The sequence below is a fragment of the Mustela putorius genome, unplaced genomic scaffold (assembly GCF_011764305.1).
Source record: "Mustela putorius furo isolate JIRA1106 unplaced genomic scaffold, ASM1176430v1.1 tig00000589_pilon_pilon_pilon, whole genome shotgun sequence".
Classification (NCBI taxonomy): domain Eukaryota; kingdom Metazoa; phylum Chordata; class Mammalia; order Carnivora; family Mustelidae; genus Mustela; species Mustela putorius.
Window position 1 is genome coordinate 11,770,123 of NW_025421425.1, and position 19,851 is coordinate 11,789,973.

Here is a 19,851-nt window from a genome sequence, read left to right on the forward strand (position 1 = left end):
CAGCTGCCAGGCTACAAGGAAGCCCTGTTGAAAGGTCTATGTAGCAAGAGACCAAGAGTCTACAAATCGCCACAGGAGTAAGCTGGGAAGCAAACTCCTACCTCCTCCCAAATAAGCCTTTAGATCAGACCATCGCCCCAGCTATGGATATAACCTCTTGGGAGACCTTGAGCCAAAGGTACCCACCTAAGCCTCTCCTGGGCATCCATGATCCTACAGGATAATAAATGTTTGTTGTGTCGTGCTCTAGGCTTTGGCTAATATATCATGCAACAAAAGATAACTAATGCACAATGTTGGTCAAGTAATAAAAATTAACACTATTAGTAATGGGACAAATTAAAACCCTGTTCTACCTGATAAGATACAACAAGGATACAACAAGATTACAGCATCATATCTGTGATGTACCTAAAAAAAAAAAAGGCCTATCCTGGAGTTAGGAACATTAGGCAAACCCAGCATGAGGGACATTCTAAATAATCATTGGCCAAGAATCCTCAAATCTGCCACAAAATCAAGAAAAAGGAAGGAATTGCTCCAGATTGAAGAAAACTAAAGAGATACGGCATTTGAATACACCATGTGATTTTGACCTGGAAAATTGTGTTATATGAGATATTATTGAAATAACTGATAAAACATGAATGGGGCCTAAAGGTTAGATTCCAGTAATGCATTAATGTTAATTTCCTGATTTTAATAATCACATTTCGGTTATATGTAGAGAATGCCTTTATTTGCAGAAAAGAGCTAACATTCTGTCTCCAGCTTCCTGGCAAAATTTCTGCTTATTGGGCACAGACAGAGACCAATGAGACTCTTCATACGGTACCACTTAAGCTGTTCTTTGAGTGGCTCATATGGTAAGATAATGTATCTGCTTTGCAATTTCTTCATCTGTCTCCCTATGGCACTTCCATGAAAGCAAGGAAGTTTGGAAAATTATGTAAGTTTTTAAAATGTAATAATGGTGTAATAAATTGTTAGGTATAGACATTGTTTTCACTATTTCCTTTGTAGAGTTGAAATACTTAAGTATGGCCACATAGAAAATATTCTCTGTTTAAAAACTTTCAAAAACTCTCGCCAAAAATTATATCTTAGCACGTTTCCCCAAACTTCATGTAAAAAACAGAGTTCATGAAAAAGAAAAAAAGACGGAAGGTACATGTTAATTTTTTAATAAGCTAGCAGTGCAATTCTCTTCGGGTGTATCTTCTTTTATTTATACTTACACTTTTTTTTTTTCCTAAGTCAGTGAATAAGAGATACCTAGTCCTCAGATTTTGTTTTAAACAAAGTCCCCCACCCTCAGGTTTATAATAAAGTGAAATATGCATTTTAAGATCTTAACCAGCTCATCTGACATTGAAAGCTAAATTTAAGGCCCAAAGACATATAAAGAAGCCACTAAAGAGTTATAACTGGTTGCAATTAACTTTGTTCTAAAGAGGCTGGAAGTCATACCTACATTCTGACATTAGAGATCAGTTTTCATATAAAAATGAAGATCAGATAGTAAACAACACTGCATAAAATTATTGTACTGGTTAAATAATAAAAAAATAAAATTAATATTAATTATAATAATACAAATCTTGAGCTGGATTACCTGGCCCCTAACTATTGCTCAGGAAATGGTAGGTCTTACTACAGAAATTATGATTCACAGCATTTATAAAATGTGTCACAGAGACCTGTTGATGAGTAACCCAATCAGCTGCTTCAAACTGACTTAGCTCAGCCAGAAGAAGATAATACAAATACGAATAAGGGTTTAAAGATGTTACACCTGTCAGCTCCCTAGGAGAAGTTACTGAAACAGAAGCCATGCCGGTGCATTAACCACCGGTATTAAAGAAGGCATGTTACTGTAAGTCATTGTTACTGTAGTGATCTTAAAGAATTAAGACCACATTCATAACGTCCAAATTTGTCTCCAAGGAGAAAGTCTGAGTTGGGAAAAAATCTGGATCATTAAGTAATTTCCTCGGGTCAGAGTAAAAGCACTTTATCTGTGAATATTACTTCCACAGCATATTACATGCGGCACAAGATAGTAACAAAGTGACCTTTCTCTTAAACAACTCATAGATTACTAGAATTTTCTTCAACTTTCTGGAACAAAATATATTCCATAGTCTAGTAAGTCTTAAATGTTGATTTTCCTCTGAACTCTCTACCCATCTTGCTCAACACCACTCCCCAAGTTAATATCCTTTGTTGAGACTCACTTTAGTTCATCTCCATTCCTCGTTTAATCGTTTATCACATTTTCAGACACACGATCTATTATTGCTAACTTGATATTTGCATAATAGTTTTGATGTCCCAATATTTCTTTTCTTTTCTTTTCTTTCTTTCTTTTTTTTTTTTGTATTACAAAGTAAGCTATTTTACTCCATGTATTTGTAAGTTAGTGGCTTCTTCTCCAACATTGTCAATAACGACACTGTCAATTATTGGGAAGGGAAGTTATTTCCTAGAGATCCCTCAAACACAGATCCATAAAACTGACGGTAAGATTTGCTGTGCTATAGCTGTACTGTCCAACATACCATGGAGATCTCCATCTGGTCTTGACCCGAAGTAATTTTGATATTCAAAAGAAAATGACACCGAGGCAGGAAGTGCTTAGAAGCGATGCAGGAAAAAAAAGTAGAGAGAGTAGGACTAGGAGTAATCCTTGGACTAAGTGACTTAAGCAGGGACCATTTCCATATGGTAAGAAGGGTGCACTTGGGAATGGAGCTCAGGAGCTCTAGGAGCAGGAATATGATGCCCGGATGGGGGCACCGTAGTTTTTCATTAGCTTTAGATTGGTCATGGAAAACCAAAAATAACAAAGGCCACAAGCCTAACTGGGTCTCCTGTGCTTTGGGTTCTGTGTAGAAGCAGGGTTTACGGGGAATGGCAAAGGTAGTACAGAGTAGGTATTTAATTTCTAATGTTTAATTCACAAGTAATGTTTATACTTTTTAGTATACATTTGAAAAAAGAATATTATGTAAGCGTAGTCCAATAATAACTAGGTGAACCCACAGCATGCAATGTGGTATCACATTCAAAAGGAATACTCCTCTATTATTATTAAAAAAAAAAAAAAAGGCAGGGAGGGTATGTTGAAAATCATCTTAAGTATTTACTGGCGTCTCCTGAGTAATTGGTGAGAAATTCCAGTAATATCCTACGTGCAAATCTTAAAGAACTCATTCTTCCCTAGATCTTTCTGATATCTCAGCACAGTATGGCAAGTTATGTCTCACCTCAATAGTGCCAAAGCTGGGATCACTTTGTTTTCTCACCTTCCTAGCCTGATTTTCCAGATTTATTTCCCTCTTCAGGAGCTAGCTGTGAACTCCTTTATATAAGGGTTCAGAGACTGCAGTCCTTCCCTTTATCCAAACTGGCCCAACAAAAGACATAATTATTTATCTAATAAGACTAGAATTTTCTAATAATGTAGAGGGATGGATGTGTTTGCTTTAAGGATGCTATTTCTGTAATAGCCACTGAGGGCCATAAATTCATGTAAATATTCCAATTTACATAAAGTAAGCCCTGGGTTAAACCATTTAGGTACAAAAGAGCCTAGTCTTCTTAAAAGCCTTACTTTTTCTGAGAATGGTACCTTCATTTTTCTCTCCCAGTAAATTAAAAGGCACAAATAAAAAACTAGCTCTTCCCATTTTCGGGGCTACTTTTTAATAAGATACACTTCTACCCAATTGTACTTCTAAATCTTTAGCAATCAGCACCATGTAAGGAAAAAAAGAAAAAAGCTGCTCAAAAAATGTAGCAAGAACTGAGTAACAGATGTTCAGCCCTGTGTCTGTACACTAATGTTTAAAATCTGTGTAAATGCCTTCGAGCTGATTTCTCAGGTTGCAGGGAGAATATGATCTTTGAATACCTAGTAAGGTCATAGATAACAATCTCAAATAAATTTGTGATGAATCCAAGAATTGAAGAATGTGACCATTCTTGAAGCCACTAACCTGCTTCTGCCCTTGGTTTAGTTTATGCATGTCTGGGTTGGTTGTAGGGCCAACAGAAGCCCTCTGAGGAATGCCAGACAGGGAAATTGGCAACGGCTCATGGTAGGAGTTTCAAGTTGTAACCTCAGAGTGATGGGTAGCTTTATCTTACAAATGTGCTAGATACCACAAGTTACTTTGAAATAGAATGAGGGTTGCCAGTGGTGACTTTGGAATAAAAATTATTTAAAATTGTCATTAAAGCTGTCATCCTTGATTCATTGACCCCACAATACATATCTTAGAACTTTAAAATTTAGGTTGATAATGAAGTGCGAATTCATATCAAATTTAAATTATTAACAGTGGCAGTGATACTATAGCTAAATGTAAATTTATTCTAATAATATGTTCATGATAATATTTGCTTCCTGTTTTGATGGCATAACTACTAAGGGTTACTTGTAATAAAAAAGAAAACAATACCATCCTTCTGGAATCTGTATCTGTAGCTATAAAGGATACAACACACTCCTTTCTGGACCACTTCCAGACTCATAAGTGATACATGTTTTGGGTGATTTACTTTGAGCCAAGAATCACTACATGGTATTTGTGGGTATGGCAGTTACCTTTAGTGCCATGTAGGCACCTGGAATCGTAAAGACAATGGATTTTAGTAAAAATTGAGCTTCATACTTAATTACAAAGGGATTCTGTGGGTTCGGATAAATGCAAACATTGAAAAGTAGTGACAAATGTTATATATATCCTGGATACTTATGTATCTATTTGTATATTCAGTATGGAGCAGAAAGGACCAAAATGAAAATATAAGTGGAAATAATTGTGTCTTATAGTAGAATAATAATCTTCTGGTTTACAAATAAGATGTTTACATTGACCTGCAAAAAACAAAATGTTGAAAAGGCTTCAGTGCATCTGACAAAATTTTGATTTGCCTACTCACCCACAGGAGACATTTCTGGGACACTAGCAACGTAGGGTCCATCCAAAAACTTTGGCTCATTATCATTAATATCCTGTACTTTGATGATGAATTCTGATTCAGGCTCTAGGGGCTTCCTGGTTTCTATGTCCACGGCCTGAGCACGGAGTGTGTAGAAAGGTTTTTCTTCTCTGTCCAGGCTCCTGATTGCATGGATGTCCCCTGTAGTTTCATCAATGGTAAAAACTGTGCCAGCGCCATCTCCCGAGAGGGTGTATTTAACAGTCCCCTCTCCTTTATCTAAGTCAGAATGGAGCTTTTAGGGGGAGAGAGAAAGAGACAGAGACAGAGAACACCGTCAAAGGGATGGTTCCATAATAGAAATACTTGCAGTATAATTTTTTATCAGAAAAGTTGAAAGAAAAATCTTGTTTTTTTTTTCATTGTTTTCCTTTCTTCTTTTTCTTTTTCTTTCTTTCTTTTTTTTTTACTAACTCTTTGATTATAAATATGTTAAGACATATTAAAAGTAGAAAAAAGCATAATAAACATTTATATATACATATACATCCCAGAGATTCTACCATTTACCTTTTAATTTACAGTTGACATTGAACAATGCAGGGATTAGGGTTGTCGACCCCTGTGCAGTTGAAAATCTGTGTATAACTTTTAACTCCAACAAGACTTAACCACCAATAACTGTTGAGTGGCAGCCTTACCAATAGTATAAACAATAAGTCAACACAGATTTTGTATGTTATTTGTATTATATCCTGCATTCTTTTTTAAAAGATTTTATTTATCTCTTTATTTTAGAGAAAGAGAATGAGCATGAGCAAGGGGAGGCGAAGGAGTGGATGGAAAGGAAGAGAATCCCAAGCTAACTCCAAGTTGAATGAGGAGCTCAAGGCAGGGCTCACACTCAGGACCCCGAGATTGTAACCTAAACTGAAATTGACTGAGTCACCCAGGCTTCCCTGTATTCTTACAATAAAATGAGCTAGATAAAATGAAATGTTATTAAGGAAAAATAAGGAAGAGAAAATATATTTACAGTAATTGTACTGTATTTATAGATACCGTAAGTTTATGTATTTATGAAAAAAAATGCATGTAAGCGAAGTTTAACCTCCATGAAGTTTAAAACCATGTTGTTCAAGGATCAACTGTATTTGACTCATCTCATTTTTGGTCACACATCTACCCTTCCATTCGTCCTGTCAATCCATTTTATTTCTCAGTGCATTACAGAGATTGTCTAAGTACTGCTTTCAAATACATGAACATGCATAAATACAACTAATTTGTTATCTGAATTTATTTCTTTTACACGCTTTTGGGGATAAAATTTTCATAAAATGAAATGCATTAATCTTAAGTATGCTCATTTCATTTTAAGTAATTGTTATAATAAATATAAATGAGCTCATCAATGCCAAATCAGAAACCCTCCTGAATATCCTAAATTAAAAAATCAATGACCTGAATGCAGTCAGAGAGAAGGTAGAAGAACTCAGAAAATATTAAACTTTTTTGTTTGAAAGGAGAGGAGAGATTTGGCAAACCAGATGGGTTCAGATATGTGTAGTGGAGTAATTCATTTTAACAGACTGTCTTTCAATGAGTTATTCAATATGACTCAGCCAAATGTTGGATAGAATCACTGATTATCCTTTCAGATTCACAGAAAAATGGCTTGCTCTAATTCATTCCATTTATTTGAAATCTTATAATATAGAAAAGTTTCGAACTTCTAATTTTTTCAACACATTTATAATTCACTTTAGTATAGCATGTAATAAGATACCCATAGATAACATAGGGGAGAGGACCAAACAGAAGAAAAATTATCTTTATGATTCTGTGGGGCAATGTTTTTCAAACTGGAGTCCAAGAATTATTATATTTTAAAGATTTTACTTATTTATTTGACAGAGAGAAAGAGAACAAGCAGGGGGAGCAGCAGATGGAGAGGTAGAAGCAGGACCCCTGCTGAGCAATGAACCTGACACAGGGCTTGATCCCAGTACCTCAGGATCATGACCTGAGCTAAAGGTAGACATTAACTGACTCAGCCACCCAGGTACCCCTGGAGTCCATGAATTAATAGAAGATGAACACAGGTTTTGAAATCCATGAAGTATCCAATAATGTATTTATATGATATAGATATTATATTATTTACAATTCTCTAAGAATATGTATACTCATAAATATATATTTTATAAATAATATAAATACACACTCTATTTAAATTATATAGCATGTATAGTTTTATAAATACTATTTTTTATTCAGTTGCTGATCTAAAATGTTTTAAACCTATTCCTACTGATATCATCTGATATCAGGGTCCACATTTTTACATTTAAAAGGTTCTTCCAGCCAACAGACCAGCCAAAGAAAAAAGGTTAAGCTTTTAGTGTCCATAGTCTTCTGGGCAATGCTTCAAAATTTGCATACAAGCACAACATTCTTGCAAAATTTTTGGTAAGAATGTGTTCTGTATTTTTTTTTTAATATTTCAACCTACACAAAAAACTTTGAAATATTTTAAATTATATAAATATCCTGTGGCAAATAGGTTTTCTGTGTATTAGTATTAGTAAAATCAAAACACAAAAACCCAAACTCAACAGTGACTCTTAAACTCAACGTCTGGCCTAACTTCAGTAAAATAACATCATCCTTCAAATCAATGTTATTAAAATGAATGTGTTCATTTGTGAATTTGTATTTACTTCAAAATTTTCTTTCAAAGTATATTTGTAAAAGAGCATAACAAAGAATTGATTCCTGGCTCAGTGTTATAGTAAAAAGAATAAGAAAACAAAAAGAGGGCATACGATTTTGATTTTTCTTTCACGTTTCCGCACATTTTACTCGTCTAAAGAAAATTGCTATAAATGACAAAGATTTTTCCCCCTATTTCTTTTTTTTCTTTTCTTTCTTTCTTTCTTTCTTTCTTTCTTTCTTTCTTTCTTTCTTTCTTTCTTTTAACAAACTCCTATGAAGCACAGGAAGTTTCAAGTGTAAAATCAAGCTGTAGATAAATGTACTTTGAACTTCGGAATTTCAAATTACATATTTCACCCATACAGTTTAAGATATTCAACATGGTGGGTATTGCTTTTGCTTTAAAATGTATCTAAAGATATGAGGCAGGCAAAAGCTCAATGCAAAAAAAAAAAAAAAAAAAAAAAAAAAAAAAAAAACAAAAGGAAAGACTTTATAAACTGCATCCATTTGGCCAATGGCTTTGAGAATATGTGGTAATATTGTGGGAAACAAGTGAAAATTTGAAGAAGGTTTTTACAATGTGATCCAAGCAGAATTACAAAAAAAAAAAAATCCTCATTTGGCTAAAATCAGAACTGTTTTCTTTTCGAATTGACATAAGAATAGAAAAGCAAATGTGTTTTTCAGCTCTATCCAAGATCGAAATTAAATTCAGTTGCTGTTACTCCTTACTCTTTTACCTTTTTCTTCTAATCTAAAATGAAGTTTTGTAGAGATTGAAGCTTCAGAAGAAATATGTGAAAATACGTTAACATTTTGAACTGAAAATGAAGTTGATTAATGTAAAACTCGTGAGACGATTAGAATTTTTAGAGCAGTTGTTACATGACAATACCTCACAGGAGACCCCCTGCAGTATTCTGTTTTGTCAGGCAATATTTAAAATTAGTCCATTTTGATTGAACTGGCACATGAATGACTACCTTAAAATATAGGTATTGTTCCAACATCAGTTCTAATATTAAATAAGTGATGGCCTGATGTGGGTATTATAGATAACTTCTTTTATCCTTTCAGTATACTTTCCGTTATAGTCAGCATTTACATATAAATTGTTATAACAAAAATATATATACCTAAAAGAGTATACATATGGAAATATATTTATGTGCATTTTTATAATATTCACTAACTACATATACATATAACATGATATAAAAAATCAACACTTGCAAAAATAACAGAATACCATAATTATATTTTAAGATCACTTGAAATTCTTCAAAAACATTTTTTTTAAAGTGACCTCTACCCCCAATGTGGGGCTCAAACTCGGAACCCCATGACTGAAAGTCCCATCCTCTACTGACCAAGCTGGCTCGGTGCCCCTTTTCAAAATCATTTTTTAATGTATGCTTTACAGGCACTCCTGGAAGTCTGAAGGCTTTAATGGGCACCGCTAATCTTTTCATAAACAATATGATGTCTATGTGTGTGGGGGTGCTCTCCTGTTTAGTCGCCTAAAGGGGTAATTATCAAGACCAAAATCTTCATGATTTTTATGAATGAAAAAATTTGAAACTTCAGTGATTCCAGGAATTGATCTCTGTAGATGAGATTCATTTCTTAAATCTTTTGGCAATTAGCTAATTCAGGATTAGCTAACTACTTCTTAGTGTCATTTGCATAAAGAAGGAGGGAGAGTTTCAGAAGGAGAATTCTCCTGATTTGCCTTATCTTTGGCCTGTGTTAACTATGACAAATCACATGATGTCATTTTACACAGGGCTTTAAGCTACACATTACACAAAGCTGATAATTCTACAAGAATAAAATTATATATAGTTACATATATATATAATTATGACAGTTTTAAAGGAGGAATATTTCTTATTCCAATTATTTTTTAAGCTGTTTCTGAGTAGGTGCTCACTGCATTGACTAAAACAGCCAACTCCAATAATATCATTTTTTAGTATTGACATTTAAAATTTCTCTCAGAGTTCCATCAATGATGGATGTAGAAATTTGTATTGTCCAAGCAGTTGTTTTGTGGAAATGGTGTTGTTATTTTCTGATTTTTGTCCCAAGTCATCTCAGATGGAGCATGAAAATGAGATGCCAAGAGAGGCTTTAAAAAGATACTGAGGACCAGCTTCAGAGTGTAAGCAAATCTGAATTCCAGTGTTTAAAAGTTTTCAGAAAGCTAATCTAAAAGTTAAGTGTTTACTAGCATCTCCTTGAATATATTTTAGAAACTGCTGCACCAAATAAGGGACTTATTCTTATTTTCTCTGGGTTGAAAATACACATCAAACAGAAAATGCTTTCTATATTCTGTGTCCAGCAGTGATTTTATTTTCGTTTGCTTTTTGCCACGATAGGGGGTGGTTACTGGTCATGGGGCTCATATGAGTTATGTTGGAGGAAGAAATTTCTGATTTTGAAAAGGTAGTTTCTGCCTGAAAACCAAAATTTGTGTTCAACAAATATTGGATTTGGTGTATGTACTTGCAAATTACAAACCATGTGCCCATAAGAGACTCTGGTACATCACATAGTATTTTAACACCTGCCCTCCACATCATTCTTATCAAGATTATGGTTTCATACTTTTGTTCTCTGATGTTCTCATGAGACAAATGAAAATGTGTAGGCACTACACCATCTTCCTTTATCAAGAATATTTTATTTTTTAAATATATTTTATTGATTTATTTGACAGAGATCACAAGCAGGCAGAGAGAGAGGAGGAGGCAGGGTCCCTGCTGAACAGAGAGCCCGATGCGGGGCTTGATCCCAGGACCCTGAGATCACAACCTGAGCCAAAGGCAGCAGCTTAACCCACTAAGCCACCCAGGTACCCAAGAATATTTTAAATAGAACTTCAAACCAACAGAAAAACTAGAAGAATGATCCAATGAAAACCTATATTCTCACTCTCTAGATTAAACAATTATTAACACTCACAGCATTTTGTTTTACTTTCATAGACTTTTTAAAGTTGCAGGCATCATAATAATTAACTACTTGAGGCTGACGCACCAACTTCCTGAAAATAAGGCCCATTTCCTACGTAATCTTAATGTCCCTATCTAATTTAAGAAAATTATTTAAAATACCTATCATCACTTGATAACCAACCCTTATTCAATGTTCCCCATTTGTCTCTTCAAATATTATTTTTAGTTCTTTCTCTATATTTTGAGCATAGATCAAAGCAACTTTCAAACACTGCATTTGGTTTTTGTGTTTTCCGTCAGTTCGGAAGGATCATACATTTTGATATTTACTTATTTACTTATCATGATCTTTTTTCAGAGAACTAGCTTCCCTTCTCAACTTGTCTGCTGGAATAAGAAACTTCCTGAGATGTCCTTTAAGTCTTTACTGTTTTGCCTTAGAATATCTTTTCAGTTTCAAAATATGGATGAGCAAATGCGGCAGCATAAATATATGCCCTACTTAATAGAGAGATCCTTGTATCATGAGTTTCGACATCTGCCCGTCATCTCTATGAGCACATTCAATCCAAGGGAAAGGTTCTTTGTACAGGATACGCTTCAGCAAATTTTGGTGAAATAATGGCATGTACATTGTAATACTCGTTATCAGCTTTCGAATGATTATAAAGCCCATAGAATAATTTAATATGACGGTTCAACAGTTCGTGAATGTGATTTGAAATAATATAACTTTTATTTACATATGGGATCCCTCAGATAAACTAGCCAAAACAAGGATGAGAAAATCTTCTGCGGTTTTCTTTGGCTGAAATAATTTCATTATGTACAGAACAAACTACTTTTGCTATATTCTCCTCAGTGTACTTATGAAATACTTAGTATTTCCTTTTTTGTAGTTGCTTAGTGTCCCATTCATGCTTAGTCTGTTCTCACTAACATCACAGCAGCCATTGTATTAGCTACAAAGCCATTAGATTATGTTCAAAGCATTGCTTACAGACAGGACCCCAAGATGATCTATAACTCTGCCTGAATAATGTTATAATGCAAAATTTCTCTCAGAAGCCACAGAAGGTCCAAGAATATTTGACATTCTATTCCATTCTACTCCCTGAGGGGACTCATTTGTTCTTTCTAGCTTGATGGCTGCCATCTGGGGAGGAGGAAGACCACTTTACAAGGTTCTGCATTCCCTTTAGCAGCCCATAGTGAGTGGAGAACTCCCCAGGCTGGGTTACAGACCCAAAGCTATTTAGCAGCTGGAATTATCTCACCTTCTATTTAAGGAAGTAGAAATCCATTTCACAAAGGTCCACACCTCCCCCGAGGTAGGCCAAGGCAAAGCAAAGGAGAACAAAGACTATTTGCAATGCTTGCGAGCAACAAAATCTAATGTACTAGGATATATTACACACCTTGTAAAAGAAAAAAAATCCTTTTCACCCGATGCTCTCTATTATTTTTCTTTGTCTCCTTGAATATTGCACGTGTGGTTACGTATGAGGGGTATCCTAACTGATCTTTTGGATTGTCATATTTTACAACTTTAGCTCACCCAGTTTACATTATATCATTTGAGAGTGTCACAACATATTAATAGGTACTTCTGGAGAAGTTGGAGAGGTCATTGGCGTGGTGCCTGGATTTGGGAGAAAAATATGGGAGAAGGTTAAAATAATTTCTTCCCTACATTTCCGAAGCTGTAAAACATTTTTTCACAAAGCCCGATTTTAGGTAACAAAACATTTCCTGACAATAAAATATTCTTATCAAATTTTTAGTAATGGAATCTCTATTTGAAATGAAAGTGAATTTGTGTTATGATTTCAAATGTGGTTGTTTTTCAGAATACTAGATAGTATCATTTGTGTAATTTATTCTACATTCAAAATAAATTTTAAAAGGTGAGTTTTAAGTAATAATTATACATTATTACAATTAGATGTCAGTCATTGACTTATTGTTACTTGTTACTATTTCTCTGTATTATTGCTTTTATTATTAGCCCTTACTGAATACCAGGCATTATGTTACAAATCCTAGGAGATTTAGTTCTCAAACCAATCAGTAATATGCTAGCATGATAAATAAGATAAATGGACTGCTTAATCAAGATGTATAATTTAATCTCCAAAAGTTACTTGTTCTATCCTAACTTCTTTGTATATGCATTTAATTACTTTAATAAATCAGACAGACCCAAATCTTACCTCTCAAGTAAAATATGGAATGACTGAAATCCATGACCATGAGCATGAGATATTAAGGTTAGAATCCCAAACCTGTGACTTCTTACCTGGATGTTACTGTATAAGTTGCTAAACTTCTTTGGGTGTCAGAATCCTCATACATAAAATGTGGATTCTAATATTGATACCATAAAATGTGGAGGGTACTGTAGAGAACTTCATAATGTCTATTTCCCTTCATTTCTCTCCATTTACATTCAAATGAGCCCAGTATAGCAATATTTGTTTCCATTTACATTAATTTATATTCATAGATACAAGAAAACTAATTGGATCCAAAATAATGATAGAAAACATTATCAAGCTTCTACTTTTTCCAGGCAATTTTCTAAAGGTTTTATATGTCTAAAACCACTTTAATACTCAGAACAACCCTATAAGGACAACCCTGCTATTACCACCCTCATTTTGCAGATGCATAAATTGAGGCACAGAGAAACTGAGTTGGCTCAAGACATAAATAGACAAACACAAAGCTGAGATTTAGATCAGTCTAACTCCGTGTATCCTTGAGACGAGCACTTCAGCTCAATCAGTTCTCTTTTGAGTCATATAATGTCATTTTCTCCCTTAACTTTCAAAACTGGGTGTCCTTAAGAGGAAAGGACAAACAATTGGTCAGAGCCACATATACAACCTGCCCAAGTATTAGTTTTGTAATACTACTACAGTCTGAGCAAAACTGGGTTGCATTATTATGGACACATTAAAGAGAATAGTTTTATTCAAGAACACTTTGTACTGCCTGTTAGTGATTGCACTGGGCGCTAGAATAGAGAACATAACAGTATTTGCTCTCAAGGGGACAGAAGTCCAGTGGGGAATAATTTGGATCATAGCAAAAAAGATATTCATTCAAAACACTGTGTATCTTGGGGAACCTACATGGCTTAGGTGATTCCAGCCTACATGGAAATTGTCCATTCTTGATTTCAGCTCCAGTCATGACCTCAGGGTCTTGAGATCAAACCCCACTGCCTTTCCCATCGCTTGCTCTCTTGCTCTCTCTCTTTTAAATAATCTTTAAATAATAAGAAATAATAAATCTTTTTAAAAAGCACCGTCTTTTTACAGTTTTGTGTCTCTCAAATCATACTCTTCTATAGAAGTTTTTCATAAGCATATATTACATAATTAAAAAGCATGTTATGGGGGCGCCTGGGTGGCTCAGTGGGTTAAGCCGCTGCCTTCGGCTCAGGTCATGATCTCAGGGTCCTGGGATCGAGTCCCGCATCGGGCTCTCTGCTCAGCAGGGAGCCTGCTTCCCTCTCTGCCTGCCTCTCCGACTACTTGTGATTTCTCTCTGTCAAATAAATAAATAAAATCTTAAAAAAAAAAAAAAAAAAAAAAAAAGCATGTTATGTTTGTGTTTTTATTTAAAATACAAATTAATACTATATTTTAGTTAGGAAACATCTTTATATACTACGTGTCAACTACATATTTGGAACAATTAATAATCAGCTAGAAAAAAGTGAACAAAATTTATTTTTAAAAATGCAATTGTATCAGCAAAATATTTCAATGAAAAATAAGTTTTTCTAAGGTTCTGCACATTGTTTATGCCATTTGTTTTGACATATATAGAAATCCATTATGTTAAAAATATAATGCAATAATTACATTTCAATAGAGAAATAGTGTGCCTTTTCAGAAGAAATAATAATCAAATAAACAGATATGTCCACATGTGTAGGAACATTTAGACGTGTGCATATTTGTATATGGCAGAGAAAAAAGAGAGAGAAAGAATATTTGTATGTGTTTTCATGTACTCACACATGCAAATTTTGCAAAATGAATAAAAGGCCAATAGATATGCATTCTATAAAACAACGCTCTTAAGAACACAAGCTGAAAATTACATTATCTGCTTATTTCAAAGGTGGTTTGAAGGTGACCCATTTTCTGTAACATGTGTTACTGTGGGGATTGCTTTATGTGTTCAAGCACAAAGCCACCTCATTGAAGTCTTTTATTTCCCTTCCTCACTTTACAATAACTACTTTAAATGGATTTTGAAAGTATAATATCACAAATGCAGAAAAAATAAATCCAAGTACTTAACCAGTTGCTTTCTTTGTATTGTGAGTCAAGCTGTTTCATGTGAATTTTACTGTTAAGAATTCATATCTTTGTCTTATATCCTATAAGAGTGTCATAAATATTATCTTATTTGCATGATAATGTATACATGAAATATTCATTTTTTGTCCAATAGTATGAAAATGCTAAATTGCGAAGTGCTAATGAGAAATAGAAATAGTGTCTATTCTATGTAAGAAATGCACTAACCGAGAGGTTTTTCTAAAATCTCTCTTATAAACATATTAAAGAAGGAATCAGTCTCAGGGTTCACTCGTTTTCCACTTGGGATAACAGGATTCCCAAGAAACTTCCAAAGAGGTAATAGTTGCACTTTGACTTTGACTTTAAAAGGAAAAAAAAAAAAAGGGATAAGAAAAAAAAGAAAGGAAAGAAAGAGAGAGAGAAAGAAAGAAAAAAATACAAACAGCTCTCACAGATGCTGGAACTTCAATTTTGACTGCTTTTAGCAAATATATATTATTGGATGCCTGAGAGAAATAAATCAATTTCAAGCTATTGCAGTTTTAAAGGTCAAAGTTATTTTTTTAAAAGGAATTCAGGATTATAAAAGCAGATGCTTAATTTGACATTGAGACCTTAAATGATGAACAAATCCCTCAAAGTATAATTAGTTTTTAGAAGAAACTGAATTGCTTTGTTATTAAATTTTCCTAATAATTCACAGAATCTATAGAATTGCGTGTGTATATGTACATGTAACACACATTTTACTAAACCTGACATGAATAGATTGTATAGTTATGTTATTTCCAAAATCTAAAAGAAAAGAAAAGAAAGAAAAAGAAAGAGAGAGAGAGAGTCTGTTTACTGATTTCCTTAACTACTTCTAACAACTTTTCTCATATATATATATATAACCTTGGTTGCTGATTAAGATAAGCTATATACAGAATTTCTGAGACTAATCAGGGCCCAATCATACCTCATTGTATTATTTTAAATCATAAAACCTGTGCATATTCAATACAGAATTGAAATCACATTAAGACTTAATTCTCAATTATGATTGAACTCCAAAATATGGTGTGGTAGGCAGGATTCTATCATATTATTCAAGGCTTCTCTCCCATTAGTGTACCTTTTCCCTGAATGTTCCCCAGGACTGTGAAGAATATAAATTTAATTCTTATGGTTATATTATGTTGGTAGGCCAGACCTAATCACATGAGAGCTTTAAAAGCTTAAGAGGCCCCCCACCTCAGGGGTAGAAAGAGGAAGTTAGAGAGACACTCCAGCTGGCTTAGGAGAAAACAGATGGTCATATTTAGAATTGCTGATACAGAGGGGCAACCTTTAGGAGCTGGTAGTAATCCCACATCACTACTAGTAGTATAAAGAAGACCTCAGGTCTATAGCAAGAAAATAAATTCTGCCAACAGTCTGAATGAGCTTGAAAGTTGATTTTCTCCCCCCTCAAGAAAGAGCTTGACACCCAGCTGACACCTTGGTTTCAATCTTGTGAGGCCTTAACACACACCCCCACTATTCTGTGCCAAATTTCTGTTGTAGAACTAAGTCTTAAGCTGTTTCATTTGAGGGAATTTGTTGTGCAAAAATGGAAAACTAGTACTAATAGGTAATTAGAGAAATCCAATATTATTGTTACTTAATTTTTTTTAAATCATGACTTTTGAGTAAAAGGAAATTTTGATTTCTTGGTTATGTGCCTCTACTAACACCAATTCTTTTAGGGTTCCTGAACCCAATGTATGGAGTAGTGCTCTCCCACTTGCAAGACCAAGCAATTCTCAAACAGCAGCAAGATGTCTAAGAATCCAACTCAATTCTGACACTGTCTGCCTAGAGATAGCATCAAATTCCAGGGGTTAAGGGCTCAGTCCTACAAGACTACTTCCCAAGCCTCACCTCAACTCCAGTTGCAAGCCCTGGGCTGTTTCCACCCCTGTGCTTCTGACTGATGAGCTACAGACTGGAGGTTCCAACAGCCAACTCTTTAGGGTCTTTATATTTGCTAGAGTGGTTCAGAGAACTCAGGGAAACATTTACTTATGTTTACCTGTTTATTTAGTGATATGATAAAGGATATGAATACAGAGCCAGATGAAGAGAAGGATAAAGGAGGTACAGCTTACATGCTCTCTCCGGGGTGCCATTCACCCCATCTCCATGTATTCATCAACCCAGAAGCTCTATGAACCCAGTTTTGGGGGGTTATTATGGAGCCATCATGACATAGTCCTGATTGACTAAGTCATTGGCCATTGACTGATTCAGTCTCCAGTCCTTCTCCCCTTTCTTGAGGTCAGGGGATAGGTTTGAAAGTTCCAACTCTCTAGTCAAGCCGTTGGTCCTCCTTCCAATGAACCCTTGCCCTTTGGTGGGATCCAAGAGTCACCTTTGTTAATAACAAGACATTTATGTAATCTCAATGGCTTTTCAGCATTTTTAGGAACTGTGGATGAGGACCAAATATAACTGAGAAATCTATATTTCATCATCTGAATGACCAAATATATATTTCCTATAAATCATTATGTCACAGTATGTCACAGTGCCTCAGTTTTCTGACACATTATTTAATTCATTTGCTTGTTGGATTCTTCCCTGCCTACATCCCTACTCGACCATTTCTGGTAAATACATCTGCTACTTCCTTTGTATAAGTGATCCCATTCACATTCACCCTGTGAATCTAGTAATATTGTTAATCACTGTACTTTGTCCCTTTGACCATACTGTGGGCAGAGATTGCAGGTCTGGCCAGTGTTAGCATTTGCCTTTCTACTCAATGAAGTAGCTGACTACTAACTAAGACAGTTTCTACCTCACTCTGTACCCTGCACACCATAAAGGAGGTGCCTTAAGAAAATTAAGTCTACATACAAAAAGAGACTGGCAGAAATAAGGGAAGGAGAGAGGGAGTCTTTCTGAGAATATTACATTAATTCCTGAAATTGTCTGGACTTTTTCTCATAGAATGAACTCATAAAACTCTTACTCTGAATTTCCTTTTGTCAGTCAAAAAAAGAAGGAAACAAACAAACAAAAGAAAATCCTGGCGCCTGGGTGGCTCCATTGGTTAAGCCTCTGCCTTCAGCTCAGGTCATGGTTTCAGGGTCCTGGGATTGAGCCCAGCAGCGGGCTCCCTGCTCAGCAGGGAGCGTGCTTCTGCCTCTCTGCCTACTGGTGATCTCTGTCAAATAAAAAAAAATCTTAAAAAAAAAAAAAATGAAAATCCAAAGCAAAACTGCCCACTTTCTTTTTCCATGTTATTGAATACTAATTGTATTCAAGCGCCACAGATTTGCGGACAAACTCATCAGTAAGTCCTCAAAGATCAACATGGGTAAGGAATCCAAAGTCATTTTAAAAAAACCACACACACACACACACACACACACAGTGCAGCAGATTTTACTATTGCTACCTCTTCATCTTTTATGCAATTTGAAACAACTCTGTCTCTTGTATTAGGTCAGAGTGAAGTATCTGCCAATCTAAACTTGGGAATAATGGAAACCTACGCAATTGATCTCCTTGTCTGATCTCGGGATTCAGGGCAGAGCTTTCATCAAGCAAACTGTTGCGGGAAGTCAAACGAGTTGTGTTGTCTCATTCTGTACAGACACATACTTTCTGGCAAAGGGCTCTGCTTCTGCCATTCAAATAATGACACTAAATAAACTTTAATCAAATCCATAGCCTCATTCATTGTATTGTGTTCCATATCAGAATTCTCTAAGCCAGCCATTCTAAGGATTTATCTTTAACATAGAATGTCTTACAACAACCCTTAGTAGTTACTCATTATGCAGAATATAGAAGGAAGGAAGAAGGGCCATGGTTTGCCATACCTTCCCAGTCCTAGACGCCAATTCAAAATCACGGGTACATACTGGAAAAGTAGCAGTCCACACAATGCTTTTGAAATCTTCTGCTTGAACCTTATGATACCACAACTGAACTGCTGCCTAAACCCAATCCCCTACCTTTTTTGGGGGGAAACACTTTGGGCTGAGCATAATTTTCCTTTAATTCCAAGTTTCGAATCCTCTCACATAAAAAGCCACAAATAATGTTGTATTTTAGTTTAAAACAGGCTGCATTTATTGCCTTATAAAATGTTGAATAGTTTTGCTTCTATGATCCCTCTATGCTTGCAGAAAATAACAAGGTTTCCACTCATTTTATATCTTGAAGACTTCTCTGAGAAGTTGGCATATCATTTGTGGGTTTTGAGTACACACTTGCTGCTAATGATGCTTGAAATTTATTGGCTCTGTTCATAGGAAGGAGAATAATAAGGCATTTGAACAGTCAGCTCAGTTATTTATCAGTTCACATACAAAAAAAGAAAAAGAAAAAAGAAAAAAAAAAAGCTGCCTATCTAAGGTGTAAACTGTATCCTTTGTGTCCTAGAACAATTTCTACCATGATTCTTAAACTGGCCATTCCAGACTGCTGCATAAATCCTTAATGGAAGAAGCTGATCACTCTGGCTATCTGCCCATTATGTTGCTTATAGGCAAGAATTAAGCCAAATTATCCTTGGGATATTCAAAAAACATTGTTAGTGTATTTTGCCTTGGCAAGAAGGAGATTTAAAAAGAAAAGAAAAAATGGTCTTCATGCACAGCTTTTGTCATGGCATAAAATCAGGCCTTTGAAACTGGAAAGTACCTTAGAGAACATTGTTTTAATTGTTTCATTCCACAAATGAAGAAACAGAATCAGACTAAGTGATTTCCTCAATGTCATAGAGCTAGTTAATTACAGAAATCAGAATAGAAACCAGGTTCTCCAACTCTCTGCACAGCGTTCTTTTCCATTATGTACAGTGAAAATATCTGCTGCTATTTTCAGGCAACTTGGCTCGTGAAAGCCGCCTTATAATG

General features: G+C 35.0%; 1 protein-coding gene across 1 annotated transcript in view; it reads right to left on the bottom strand.

Annotated features, from left to right (window-relative positions):
* The window catches only part of CDH12 (cadherin 12), a 253,650-nt gene that overhangs the window by 178,529 nt on the left and 55,270 nt on the right, over window positions 1-19,851 (bottom strand). Inside the window, exon 2 of the mRNA XM_004778670.3 lies at window positions 4,951-5,245. Within this exon, the coding sequence (XP_004778727.1) occupies window positions 4,951-5,245 (295 nt within the window). The remainder of the gene's footprint in view (window positions 1-4,950; window positions 5,246-19,851) is intronic.